Source organism: Camponotus floridanus, unplaced genomic scaffold (assembly GCF_003227725.1).
Source record: "Camponotus floridanus strain SB8 unplaced genomic scaffold, Cflo_v7.5 scaffold81, whole genome shotgun sequence".
Classification (NCBI taxonomy): domain Eukaryota; kingdom Metazoa; phylum Arthropoda; class Insecta; order Hymenoptera; family Formicidae; genus Camponotus; species Camponotus floridanus.
The window spans coordinates 8,751-24,095 of NW_020229851.1; the positions used below are offsets into that span (position 1 = coordinate 8,751).

The following is a 15,345-nucleotide window of genomic DNA, read 5'->3' on the forward strand; positions in this document are numbered from 1 at the left end:
CCCGATGTCTCTCCTAGGCCTCCTCCTCCTCTCAGTCTTAAACGCGCAATACTTTTCGGCACTCCCGCACTCACGAGCGATATTTTTATATCGCTATTTTCGTTATTTTACGCGCGACACTGAACAGCACTCCCGCACTATTTCGATGCTAAATTTTATATTTGATCGCGCGATGTATATATTTAATATATATATACCTTTAACGGCACTCCCGGTTTCGGTACGAGCGAAAATTCCATTTCACTTACAAGAATCCACTTCAGGTCAATAGGTCGGGAATGCAACGATACAACGAGCAAGAATTAAGCCTAAACCGGAAAGAAGACGAAACGATTGACGGAAATAGAGAAAAATGAAATTCCCCAACTCTTTTTCGCGCATAATTATCCTATCTCGTATCGAACCTGGACCCGCTAAACACGATTTCAGGTGCTTCGCCCGGACATATTATGCCTCCCGCGGTTGCTATATGTTACACCAGGCTAGTGGACGACAAAAGAAGAGGATACCCACATTTTTTTAATGCTTACAACTAGCAATTTAGAAAATGGGGAGGCAACCCCTTTTACCGAGCGAAAATCGCGCCTAGGAGAATCCACTCGACTCCTCGACAGGGTTAACACACGCAGTGCGTGTAGCTGTAGACGAGCAAAGAGAAGGGACCCATTGACAACCATTCCGAGCAATCGATCGAGTTCTAACTAATTCGGGCCGAATCACTTGATGAAGCACGAAGCAAGAGTGTACGTTGCAGAGTATGCAAACCCGTACATCCCAATTAATTGGTATCGGAAGTAGAGACTCGTGACAATAAATGAAATTGGAATTTTTATACGAAAAGTTCAACGCCGAAGCGCGAAAACGCGATGATGACGCGAGAAAACTTAAACGCGAAAACGCGGTAACGAGACGCCGCCGTCCGCGACATGTTGACGGCACCGACGACGGAAAGTCGACGACGCAATGCGTCCAACGCATCACATATGAGCCATTGTGCGACTCGTGGTATTGCTGAGCTGGGTACTTAGCTTCCCCTTCAGGCTCCTTGAAATTTATCCTAAATAAAAAAATTTAAAATAAACCTCAAGGCACCATCCAAGTACTGAGCCACCCTACCGCGTCAAGGTGTACCCGTAGGGGGTTGCATTATATAAATTTATAATATAATATAATTTATATATATGAAAGAGAAAGAGAGAAATTTATATTATATATAATTTTATATAATTTATATGGAATTGATTATATCATTCAATAATGTAATCTGACTCATTATAACGCTTCCGATTTTTACGTCATGTATGAAATAAGTATGTAAGCATTCAGAATAAAAATTTGTTTTCTCATAGTAATGTTTACTTATATATGAATATTATGAAACTTATATGAATATATGATTTATGAATATATGAATAAAAGATTAAATACACGACGATCATTTTCTTTAATAAAGGAAAATTGAAATCTAATTCACAGAGATGTTAGAATAATAAATAACAATGAGAAAATTATATAATAATTATATTATATATAATATTATATTGTATATATTATATATAATAATTATTATCACAATTGCTGCTCCTTAGATTTGCAACAGCGTTCATATTAATACATAACTGCTTAATTCTCTTTCTTATTATTTATTTCCGTTCCTATATGTGAAATGTCGACCGAAAGATAAAAGCAATTTGGATAAGAAAGCTGTCTAATTGTATATATAAAACATACTATCTTAAACTGAATCAATCAAAATTTTTATTGATTAAAAATGTAACACAACGTATCTCTCATTTAAGTAAACGTTGTGTCTTTTTATAACATTTTTTGCGAATTATTTAGAACAATAAATGTGTTTTTAAACTCTGCAAATAATTTTTTAGAAGATATAGTTAAAATGTTTTAAATATATTTTTTGCTAAATGCAAATCAAATTTATCAATGAATTAATGTACGTTAATTACAACAATATCTTATAGTTGAAAAACAAAAGAATATTGCGTTATATGTTAAATGATAATTAAGAATAAATTCGAAAAGGTGAAAAAGGAACAGGCAATATGTCTAAAAGTAACATGAATGATAAATAATTTATAAATGACATACATTTTATATTTCGTTGCTCCGTATGTGTTGTTCGATGCTTTTCCCCCTTTTCTCTCTTTTTTGTCCTTTGCTATTTCTTCGTAGCACTCACATTCACTTCCGAAAATACGAATAATAATAATTAATTATATATGGAACGATTGCGAGACACTCCCGATCGCGGAATAATTACATGAGAAACGCACTTTTTAACATATCGTAAAAAACAGAAGACACGAGAGAAGTACTATTTTCGTTCAATATTTATACAAAGTTTCAAATTCATGCACTACTCATTATAAATGCTCCGTTTTATTAATATTATATTAACACGAATTATAAAATCGACAGATTAATCTAATTGAAAATCATGATAATCGTTCAATTAATAATAAATTCGATAATATACGAAGAATATCGTTTCGCACCACTATCTTGCTCGAGTGTCGCCGTATGAATGATACCAAGACCGCGGAATATAAACATTAGCGCGCTATTGTATACTCCGTCAAGGCTAAACATTGTTATTGTCTGTTCGAAATATTTTACTTATTTTGACGAATATATACGCGAAATATTTTAAAATATAGAAATTTAGATTTTAAATGATATAGATTAATTATATGATTATTTATTGAAGGATCACTTTCATTATATTAAATATATATTTATATTTATGATTTCGGTTTTGCACGATCTCAATCTGAATTACATTTAAATAATCGAAAAATAGATAAAGAGTCACGAATGATTTATATTTGATCAGGGCCGAATTTGGGGGGGGGGAGGGCAACAGGGGCTGAAGCCCAAGGGCCTTTACCAGAGAGGGGCCTTCAGAACACAAATTTTAGGGTAAAATTTCCTATCGAATGGTATACAACACTTAAAAAGTCTATGTATATTGCTTGACCTTATTTCACAATAAATTATTTAAACAACGTAACAATTTCTATTTGATTTTGGTTTAAAAATAGTTAGAAGTCTCCACCAAGTTATAAAACAGAAACATAAAAATCATATAAAGGCTATGGGAGCCAGCGCAGATATTATGCACACAAGAAGATTCAAAACTAATCAATAATTAGTAATAAATTTATTAAGTAATGTTGTTGAATATTGGAATCGCAGACGTTCTTTCGATCCTTTTTTAGCTATCTTAAAATAATATAAAAATGCAATTAATATAATAAAATAAAACAAATAATAAATCGTAACGGATAAGTTATAAGCAGATAAGTTATGACAAATAAAAACTATCAAACCACACGTATCATATGATATGGTCGTTCCATTGCAGGTCGAATCCTTCCACAGAGGTGTAAGTAGAGATTCATATTCCAATAGTCATAAATTAAAACTAAAAAATCAATAATTAGAGAACAAAATAACCCGCAATTGATGACACATAATAAATAAATAAAACAAAAGTCGATAAAATAAAATAAAATAAATGAATATAATAAATACGTAAATAAAATAAATTAAATGAACCGTGCGTTGGGCTCAGTAATAGCTATAATAGTAAATGATATAAAATCCGGGATTCGTGAAGGATTCAAATTATGAAGAGCATTCTCAATGTGCTGTGTAACCGAGCTGATAGTCTCATATTAAATATTAAATAAATATTAAATAAATGTCAATATTAAATATTAAATAAATGTATGTGCATAAACTTACTCGAAAACAAACATCAAATGTTTGGGAATTTGCTTACAGCTGAAATGTAATTATGATGTAAATATTCGATCTCAGTCTGCAAATTCAAACTATTATTTTGTTTTTTAATAAAACACATTTCGGAAATAAGACGTTTATGAAAGACTAATTCTTTATCTAATATAGCCACTTCATCCCATTTGAATTCATGATGCAATTGCAATCTATGGTCTGTAATTAGCAATTCGACGATTTCTAATGATGTGTTTATAATGTTTTTTAATTCTAGTTTGAAGTCGTCTACACTCATTTGACACACATAAGACGCGTTACAATCCTTACAATCAATTTAATAAACAACATTTATGGAAGATGATTTCGGTAGATCCGATTCGGTAGGTTCGATTCCAATATTCAACCAACTTTACTTAATAAATTTGTAACTAATTTTTGATTAGCTTTGAATCTTCTTGCGTGCGTAATATCTGCGCTAGCCCTCATAGCCTTTTTATTTTTATGTTCTTATCACTATTTTTGAAGTTTAATTTAACTAATATAACATTTATTGCTATTATTATACTAATATTGCTAATATTTATTTTCATTAAACATGGGTAATTTTGAATTTTTTCAATTATAAACTTATTAATTATCACCATTAATAAAATATAAAATATTCATGCACATACATTTAATTTTCAATTATTTAATTATTTATTCAATGATTTTGCAAGTTTAAGTTATGCGTATAAGTAACTAAAGTATTATTTATATTAGTTATTGCATATACTGGTCTCTGATTGCTATTCAAGTGAGTATATGATGAAAACGCATATTCCATTAAGTATATATATGCTACACTGGAATGCATAACACACTATTACGTTATAATTACACTTTTATGAAAGAAAAGGATTTGGCAATTGTTGTTGAAGCGATTAGGTTGCCAAAGTTTCAATATGTTTTCGATTGATCACGTTATGGCATCCTCAAACAATACAGAGATGAGTACTCCACGGGATACCGATCCTTATGCAAACATACACCGCCGTATAAAGAGATCGTCCGATTCAACCGATCTTTAGAGAGATCTTCTGAGATTTCGTCGACAAAAGAATTCTATTGTAGATCAAAACGGTTATATCCATTGATTAAGAATGACTGAAGATAATAGTGCTGGAACAATTGTTTAATCGATGATAAATTTTATATTAATTAATATTGTTGATCCTTTTGTTTTACACAATCATGGTCCTGATTTCCTTCTTTCAGATATTATTAATTCTTTATTAGTCTGAAATACAGGTATGAACCATGGATATTCGTTCTTTCGTATCTTTTAGCTTTCATATCTTTTTAACTTCTTTTTAATATGTGTCGCTGCAGGTATCTTTTGCTTTCTCGTTCTAGATTTGAAAAGAAAGATACCTAAACAGGTGCATGCTCAAAAATTCATGCGCTAAAAGAAAGAATAAAAATGGGATTCACCTGTACTCCACACACCTAACAGAGAATTAAGCGATGATAATTTCTAAAGACGCTGCATTTGCCGCATTACCTGAATGCGAGATTCAATATATCATGCGAATCATTTTGCTGCCTCTATTAATAATTTTGCTTATAAGATATATACTACGGAAAAATTATGTATCTCTCTATCTGAGATTCGAAAATCTAAGAGATTAAGAAATTAAACGGCTAACTAAACAATATAATGGATACATAATTTATCTTTATTGTTATCTGTGATTTAACGCGAGATATCTATCGTATTTCTTAATGTTAATGATGTAATCCATGAAGTAAAATTGTAGAATGCAAATTGGTTTTTAAGTAATATATCTTTATCCGGTTTTAAGTTAGTAATTATTATATCTATAAAATGGAATAAAAGTACTAATAAATAAATTGATATATTCGAAATAATTTCACCTTTTAATTCTATATTTCATTTTTAGATCAAAAAGATAATGAATAAAATAAAATCGAGAGGAAATATTATCAAAAACTGTTGGTACGATTTGACAATATTATTGAATTATCATATATTCGCGTGTAGTAATAAAAACATATTGTATTAAACATGCATGTCAATTGCTATACTCACAAATTTATATATTACAGTTTTGCTTGAGCATATTTGCAAACATTATTATCTATGAATAATATCATGTTGATAAAAATACAGCTGACAATAACTGACAATTTTAATCTTAACTATAGATAAAACATATGTATAACTATATTTATTTTTTGTGACATTCAGTTTCTCATCGTCTTTAATATCTTTAATTAAATCCAAAAATATTAAATATACATAATAAATATATAATAAATATACATATTTGTATATATTTTTAAATATATATTTACGTAGAAATAATTTAGGAGACAATATATATTTTATTGCAACAATATTATTATTAAATGCGTGATGCAAATATTCATAAATATCAAGAGTACTCTTTCTGTGAAAAAAATGTTTTTAAAATATTATTGTACAGACATAGATAATTTTTTTATTAATACGTAAGAATTCTTAGTTGCTTTTTATAATGTATATATATATATACATATATGCTTTCAATCTGTTAAAATCCTATTATTTTGTATAATTATAATTATGAATACGTATTGTTCTCACGAATAACTAAAAATTTGATAAGAATTAGAAAACTGACATTCTTTAAGAGAAATAAGAATATGTGCATTAGAATCAACAATTGATTTATGATTCAAATGCTTCACATTGTAATTCTTCGTCAGCAAAGGAAGACTGGAACAGTTTTCAAAGTGCAAGCTAAAAATAATTTAGTTTTTATTTTAGTTTGTTTTTTTTAAGTATTGCAGAGTTTATACTTTATTTTAAATATTCTTATAATCACAAATTTAATATTGTTTAGGCTAGTAAGAGTTAGATGCGGATGATATTTGATGACTTTTTTTTTAACTGAGATGCAATGTATCAGTTAAAAAAATTAATTTTTCTTTTGAACTTGAATAGCTTTGTGCACAGATTTTCCTTGAAGTAATACCAAATAATTAAATAAATCAAAATTTTAATTTAATAAATCTCTCCTACACCTCCTCGAAAACAACATAAGCTAAAAAAATATTAGGGAAATCGTTGAATCCGGAAGTCATTATAAACATTTTATTTTTTATCAACACATTAAACATTTAAATTATTTATAAAATAAGAACAAATGTTTCGTTATTATTCAAACTATTTTAATGTGAAAGTTGTGCATCTAAAATTACTTTTACTAAGAAAATTTAAGGAAATTAAAGCGAATCATATTTTATATTCTCAATCGGAAATTTAATGTTTTAAGCTAGTAAGAACTAGATGCGGATGATATTATATAATTAATGTGATGCATTATATTGCTCATGAATCACATATCAAAATTATAAAATGTGTATTTTTTTCAATTAAAAATTTTTAGTAAAAAGAATTGTACTAAAAATATAAAAAAATATAAATCTATGGCTATAATAAAAAGAATTTTTAAATATAAATATTTTTTTATTCATTTTTTAAATTTATTTTTCCTTATCTGATTTTCGTTAAAAAAAAAGAAAAAAATGAAAAAAATAAATCTATAAATCAGTAGGAAATACAATAAAAGAAAAAAAGTAATAGTCAAACACACATTTATTCGCGTATATAATCGAATATATCAAATACAAGATGATCATTTCGTAGACTAAAAGAAATATACATTTTTTATTTATGTTTCGTGTTAATAATTATACTTTGGAATGACCGGATTAATATTTAATCCGGAAAGTCAATCACACATGTCACGATGTTATTCCCGCAGTAGCGGGAATAATTGTGTCTCAGGACGTATGAATTTTCTCTATATTTATGTGAGAGATGAAACGCAGCCTCATTTGCAATGCAGGTCTCAGTCTTCGTATAATACATTCCACTTCATTCTTCATCATATCTCCAACAAACATGTACTTGATGTGATATCTATTATAATCATTAAGGAAGACATAAAATGATATAGATATGTATGTATTGATCTGACTATAAAAATGTTTGATCCGATAATAAAAATATTACGAAATAAGATCTGATATCTTTCAAGTGAAATCTTACAGAGAAATATTATTTTTAATTTTATATAACTCTCTGTTACTATTTTATATGTACTTTTTACAATCTTTTAGATATATCAGATGAAAAATAAATAATAAAAATATTTAGTAAAATTTATTAAAAGTGTTTCGTACACATACACACATGATCCATTAAATTTTTGATATTTTTGATATTTTTGATATTTTTGTGATATTATAATGATTATACATATACATAAAGGATACAATAAATCACAAATGGTATCCATATAATTCAAATGTGCTTGAGTGTGATCAACTCGTTCCAACATTTCATACAGAGAAACAGTGAGTTCAACTACGCAATGTGGCCGTTCTGCATTAAATCTCACTAATGTAGGACCGATCAAATGGCAAGCATATATCAATTGCTCTTCACTGCTCACAACTGGCTGTAGTTTTTCTTTGATAAATCTATAAAGAAATATTTTTTCATTAATTCAATACAATAAAAATATGTGATGATGAATAATGAATATAATGCTATAATAAAATTTATATTTCTAAAAGTTACGAAAATATTAAGCTTAAATTATTTTATATGTAGTATTTACTGAGGCATTGTTGTGATCTGTCCTACACCTGCATGATGCCATACTGAATGTGCCAGTGCAAGCATGTAACTGTACTTATTTTCTAGTAAGCTGTTATGTGTAATGTTGAAATTAAATATCTGAAATGGCGTCAAATTCTTGTATTGCCAATTAGCTAAAGCGGGACTGCTGATGGTCTCCACTAAACGATCGTGTAATGCTGACCAGTAACATTCCGGCAGTGCCGCTAACAGTAAACCGATGCAATTTATCCACAAATGTATCTCATCTGATGGTACAACGGTATATCTGTATATAGAATAAAAATAAAAGTTATATATGAATCAAGTTTAATGTTTACAATCACATTGTGTTAATAACATAATTATAAGTAAATTTAAAATAAAAGAAGAACAGTACCCTTTAGCCACAACATCTAATAGAGAATTAGCTACTAAATTTGCAGCGACTGGAAGGGCCATAAGTTCCACACAAGTTACATATAATGCATGTGCCGCTGGATTTGGAAATTCATTGAACCTCCAATCGGTAGCAGGAAAATGAGCCGTGCCAGACATTGCTTTAACAAATATGTTTCATTAAAATAAGCCACTTTCTATGTTTATTGTCTCATTTATAATTCCATGTTTGTTAAGAAAAATTCAAAATTTCTCAAAGAGTATATTAATATGGAAATAAATAAATTTTTGATTAAAAGAGATTTTTAATCTCTGGAAAAAATTAAAAACTTTTAGATTATAAACATATGAAAAACTACATATCTTTCAGTTTAAATCAATAGTAAAATGAAAATATTATTTATATTATGTGTAACAAAAACTTTTGTTGCCTTACTTTCTACGATCCTTTGTACAAGGCGAATGTAATAATCCAATTCTGGTATCCATTGCACTGCGTCATCGTTTAAGCGCGTCATGTACTTTTGATAAGCCTCGGAAAGCGCCCACCCTGGCGCTCTAATTTCCCGCAATGATCCCAAAACAGCAGACACCAATCGACGTTTCAACAACGGTCGATCTCGCAATTTTCTTTCATAATAATGTAATGTATTGTAGAGGTATGTGACAGGCCGATCTGAAAATATTAATAAAAATATTAATAAGTTTTAATTATAATTATTTTCGATAAAAACAAATTTTGAATTGCTATGCAACCTGCGCATTATTGAAAAAAAGTCTATTTCTTCTAATTGTAAAATAGAAAAAAGTGCACTTGAACACTTGACTTGGACAATTTATTAATTGCCATGCGAAAAATAATAGACTTTTTGATATCATTTTGCGAAGATAATTTGACATACCGTGAAATTTGTACAAACAGCCCAAATGTTCCAACAGTATCTCTAAACTTTTGATAACAGGTGGTATCTCTAGATACCTATGCACTACTATGTCGAAAACTGGCAGGAAACGAAGACACACGTTTCCGAAATATACGGGTAGACTTTGATATTGACTAGGCCCGCCGCTAGTTTGCTCCATAATGCCCTCAGGTGCAAACTTCTCAGGAAATTTCCTGTGAAAGGCGAGATGCTTCTCGTGCCAATTCGATTGTTTCCAATGCTCTGGTGAATTCTCCTTGACGAATTCTTGCAATCGATTTCTAAACTCCGCTGCTTTCAATAGTAATAGCTGTATAATGAAGAAGCAAACTTGTGCCTCGTTTCCTTCCTGGGTCCTTAACGCCAAACAAAGTATCAATCTGTCGATGGTCACTATGTTGTACTTCCAGATCATATCGTTGATACTATCGACGCATTTATTAACATGTTGACCAGCAACGCTATTCGCGAATTCGAACACTAAGTAATCGCAGAATTTTCTAAGATGGGCTGATAGTGCTCTGGCACCGATTCTCTCGAGAATCTTGTACGCGATGGGACTAATACAATCAGTCTTTAGTATCATCTTCCACAGAACGCATAGGAACAATGGTGGCGTTCCGGGTACAGAGAAATGTGCGATAATGTCGTTCTCATTGCTCATGGATGACCAATTTCTATATTCCTCTTCGACTGCTTTATTAATCTGTTGCTTGTTCTCTTTCGGTATGCTATTTTGTTGGAAGAATTCGCTCAATACAGGCGGGAAACACTGTAGAGTGTGATTCGCCCAAGAATGTGGCGTGTTTTGCATGATGGTGTTCAATAATTCCTTACACCATGTGCCACTGAGACTATCGGCACCTGTACCAGTCACGTGCATGGAACGCGCTAGCGTTAACACCAATGCTCGATTGAGTTCTTCCGATTCTGCAGATACGAGAGTCTTCGGCTCCGACAGGAATCTAGATAATTGTGGCTGTACCTCCGCCGAACCGAGACCAGTGATAAGTCGTAGAGCTGTGCTTTCGACGCACAGATGAAGCTGCGTTTGGTTGGTTTGTGGTACCGCTGCGAGGCTATGAAGATGCGACAATAACTGGACTCTGTAATGCGGCTGGATATGATGCATTCTGTAGCTGAACATCTCCAGCAAAGTGTATAGCGTACCCCAAGCGTGCGATTTGAAGACCGTCGGTAGTAACTGACTAATAAATCCTTTGATACCAAGACTCTCAATTTCTGTGTACACCAATAGTCTGCTGTAAGTTTCAACCAGTGCCGGCGCTAGCGCCATATTGCTCTTGGATTGCGCTAATTTAATCACATGCGTGACAATACTATGAATCAGGCTCATCTTCGAGTGTACGGTCAATGAATCCAGGATAGACATCGAGAGCGGCGTCGTCGGACCATTTGCCAGCGCCGCGGTATTCTGTAAGATCTGCAAGGGTTGCTGCTGTTGATTTTTCTGTGTACCCAGAATAGTATCGACTAATGCCGCCATTGGTCTACTGAAGTATTCTTGATTCGTCGAATAAGCGTTGCACAAGAGTGCGATGCGATAATCCGAACCCATACAGAGAGATGTGTTTGGCATAACTAAGTGTTGTAGGAACTCGTGATGAACCTTCAATGTGTGTGGTATAGGTCTGTGAATGTTGGAGACTGGTTCGGATTGAGCTTTCTTCAGCAAGTGTATCCATATGCATGTAATGGCCATCTGATGAGTGCATAATGCCTGTGTATAATCCGGGACAGGTAAGGGCTCCTTCTCCGGATAAAGAAGATCGTACAATTTCAGTACAGGCAAGAAATTCGACAATGGATTTCGTTGAATGCTGCCGGAAATAAATTGTAAGAGGACCCACATCAGATGATCCCTGCCCTTTCTCAAGTCTCTGCCCGCCAATTTATCATGTATTGCCATGACGATACTTGGGAAACACGCGAATTGGAAGAGGATGAAGTAAATGAGCTGTGAGGATAAATGCAACCACACCCAATGATTAGCAACAGTCCCGTCCGTTCCTTCTGCTGGTAAAGATTCATTCTCGGCTCGTTCCATTGCGAGTATGACTAGTTCTACCAGTTGTTCCTCCAAGACAATGCATCGTTGCTTATGCTATTATATAAATAAAAATGTATTAAGGTCAATACAATGGTTTTTAATACATATAATTTGAGAAATGCATTCAATATGCAAAACTAAAAGTTTTATATAAATATATTTAATTTCTTTTTCTTATTTACATCTTGCAATAATTTTTATATTAACATCTATGTATATAACTCATATTTTGATTTAATAGTTTTACCTGTTTTTGTAAACCAAGCATTGAACAGACCATATCTCTACTATACGGTTGCTCCAGAACATATCGGAGCAATTCTGTTTGAGGCTTAAGTAAATCTGGATCATAAGGTAAGTTTCCTTTCAAAGAAAATTTCAATGTAGTAGGATCCAATAACCAGGGATTAATCAAATGATCTGCGTATCCTGTATGTTCAACTACTGGTAACATTTTTGAGTGCCCTATTATAGATACCATTTGTGCAGTATTTCGAAAACTTTCAACAAAATTGGAAAGCAATTTTGCCAACTTCTGAAACATATGTGACATATATATGTAATATCAAATATATATTAATATATAATATTAAATAGTTATTTTCAAAAGAATTTACTTAATAAAAGAACATTTTTCATTTGATATCACCCAAGCAATGACTAAAAGTAAAATAAGTTGATTAGATAACATGTGAATAATTTTGATCCACACATATTAGATTTAGAAGAACAGTTCCATTGTGCAATCGTCACATCAGAAATGGTCCAACCATACAAGAAAATCTTATTCGCACATCGAATATGTGTATAAAAGTGTGTATAAAATGTGTAAAATAAAAAGTCTGCATTTTGAACATATACTTTAAAACATTTGTACTTTAAAACATTGATTTATTTGTAACATTTTAGAACCAAAAAAATTCTTAGAACGTTGGAACAATAATTTTGGATAAAAATTATTCACATGTTATCTAATCTACTTATTTTACTTTCAGTCACTGCTTTAGTGATATCAAATAGAAAATGTTCTTTCATAAAGTAAATTGTTTTAAAAATAGCTTTTTAATAGATATTTAATAGCTTATTATTAATGTATAAAATTGTTAATATAGTATCAAAATTAAGTTTTATTCTATATAATTTTTGTTAGAGTTATGTTTTGAGGAATATTTTCATGCATGAATAATTTTTAACATAAATTTTATATAATTTAAAAATATAATATTTATAATACTAAGAGAAAGAGAAAGGAATATAAGGATATATAAACAATATAGAGATATAAAGGCAAAAAATGTATAATAAATAACAATTTAGATTTAAAAGATATGGCTGGATGAATGTTTAGAAATATTGTAACCAAGTCCTTCCTTGACAATAGCTAAAGAATTAACTAATATTCATAATACTTGAATATTATCAAATTTATTCATTACTTACCCAATGAGGCCAATTCTTGTTATCAGGATAAGCTTTTTGTATTTCATTGACAATAAAATAACCTGGCAATAGGCATGCATTTCTATCGAAAATATATTCAATAACATTCTCTAAAGCTTTTAATTGTGGTTGTACTGATGCATTTAATCGAGCTGGTATAGTTTGCGCTTTTTCCTTGCATCCCTAGTATAAAACAAGATATAGAACATAAGTATATAAATATATATTTTTGTAAGTAATTTAAATATTCAATATTTAATCCAAGTAAGTATTATGTGAGAAGTATTCTACATGCACATTAAAAATATGATATAAACCATTTATTAATAAGAACCTACTTTCATGATCTCTCTAACTCCTTTATAATCAACTCCACCAATGATATGTCGAATGAGAACAAAGCATTCGACCCAAAAGTCTTCCAACTGATACTGTAATTTATCACAACTCAAAATACATTCGCACACTAATCTGAAAAAAATAGAAAATTTAATACTGGAAAGAAAATGAGAAGAGATAAAGACCAAAATTTTCATTTATCTGAAAATATACCTAGCAGGTAAAACATTTGATTGCACTAAGTTTTGTAACAGCGATAATAATAACTGTAATCGTCTATGATTAGTCATAGCTGCTGCCATTGAAAGAAACTGACGAACAGCAGCTTCCTGCTGTTCTTTTGTTAATCCAGTCATAACTCCTTTTAGTTCGTTTTGCCATGTTGTTATTTTCTCGCTTTCATTGTTAGGCTGATGGACAAGAACACAACTAAATGCTTCCTCTATTGCTTCGACTTTCTGAAATATATAAGATGCAATGTATAAAAAGAAAGAAAGAAAAAAATTATCTTGTTAATTTCTTTTTATATATCTAGATCTCTAGAATTAAGATTACGTCCAAGACTTCATAAAAAAATTATAAATAGAAAGAAAATAAATATACACACATATATCTACACATATAACACATCTAAAAATTATACTTTCTGATACTTACTAAAATATCATTCACTATACTTGCGATCTGCGTTTCACTGCTCATCTTCTTAACTGCATATTTTTGTAAACATACAAAATTTTAATTAATAAATAAAATGTAATTTAAAAGAATCGATTAAATATTTCGTAAAGATCATCAATATTTTTTTTCTTTCCTTTATACGTTTCTAAAAATAAAATTAATTAATATAACATTAAAAAATTAAAATATATTACCAATCACATAATCTGGTACATACACTCAAAACTACCTCAATGTTCCAACTATCTTGAACAACTAAAAAGGGTCACTTTGACCAACTGCAGTTAAAATGATCGACGATAATTTTCAGTGTTGCCAACAATATTTTTACCGATATGATTGGCCGCATTCAGCGGATTCAAGACCACTAGTAGCAATCAAACGTGATTGGTTTTTACTATCAGATCCGACCAATCAGCGTCGAATTACATCGGAAAATCTAGTAACTGTTGAATCCGCTGAATGCGGCCATTGTTTCTTTCTCTCTCTCTTTTTTTATTTCTCTTTCTCTTTTAGTAAACATTTCGAAAGAACAAAGAAAAAGTATACAGAGAGCATCTAAATATATAAACTCTTATCAGTACATATCTTATAGTAGTAAAATCAATTTCAAGCGAGAAGATTTTTTTGATTGATCATAAATAGCGTGAAAATTAAATCATATATCAGGTCATATTTTAACAAATTTTCTATATTTATTAAAGATCATTGCATGTGAAAAAATTTAATCATATAAAATCCGTATCAGACTACAGTATTGAAGTTGAGATTGAAGGTTGAAATTTGATCAAGTAGGACAAAGAAATTTTAGCTCTTTTTGTTCTGTTGCTAGGTCGAATTCCAATCTTCAATCTATGTAATTTGATATAAATTTAAAGACCAAAAATTTTCCGATATTGCCTTCAAAAATTTACTTTCGAGTAGAAATAGCAAAAGTTTCTTTATCCTGATTGGTCACTTAAATACTATTCTATCCGATGATAAATTTTCGAACATGATTTCCGCTTGTACGCCATAGACAAATAAACTATACTCAGATGGTTAACCGTCTACAAAATTGC

At 30.6% G+C, this 15,345-nt stretch overlaps 1 protein-coding gene across 4 annotated transcripts; it reads right to left on the reverse strand.

Moving 5' to 3' along the window:
- Positions 1-7,384: 7,384 nt before the first annotated feature.
- LOC105254593 (mediator of RNA polymerase II transcription subunit 23) lies at positions 7,385-14,554 on the reverse strand. 4 transcript variants are annotated; one of them, XM_011263371.2, is made up of 12 exons: positions 14,479-14,554; positions 14,261-14,313; positions 13,817-14,061; positions 13,603-13,735; positions 13,265-13,447; positions 12,072-12,356; positions 9,733-11,878; positions 9,267-9,506; positions 8,832-8,991; positions 8,433-8,720; positions 8,086-8,292; positions 7,385-7,729 (listed from the first exon to the last, which is right to left on the reverse strand). In XM_011263371.2, the coding sequence occupies exons 2-12, from the start codon at positions 14,303-14,305 to the stop codon at positions 7,591-7,593; spliced, it is 4,071 nt and encodes a 1,356-aa protein (XP_011261673.1). In that variant the 5' UTR covers positions 14,306-14,313; positions 14,479-14,554; the 3' UTR covers positions 7,385-7,590. The 4 variants fall into 4 exon arrangements, with proteins under 4 accessions (XP_011261673.1, XP_011261672.1, XP_019884106.1 ...); XM_011263370.2 differs by having other exon boundaries at positions 12,072-12,359; XM_020028547.2 differs by having other exon boundaries at positions 12,072-12,359; positions 14,502-14,527.
- Positions 14,555-15,345: the final 791 nt, after the last annotated feature.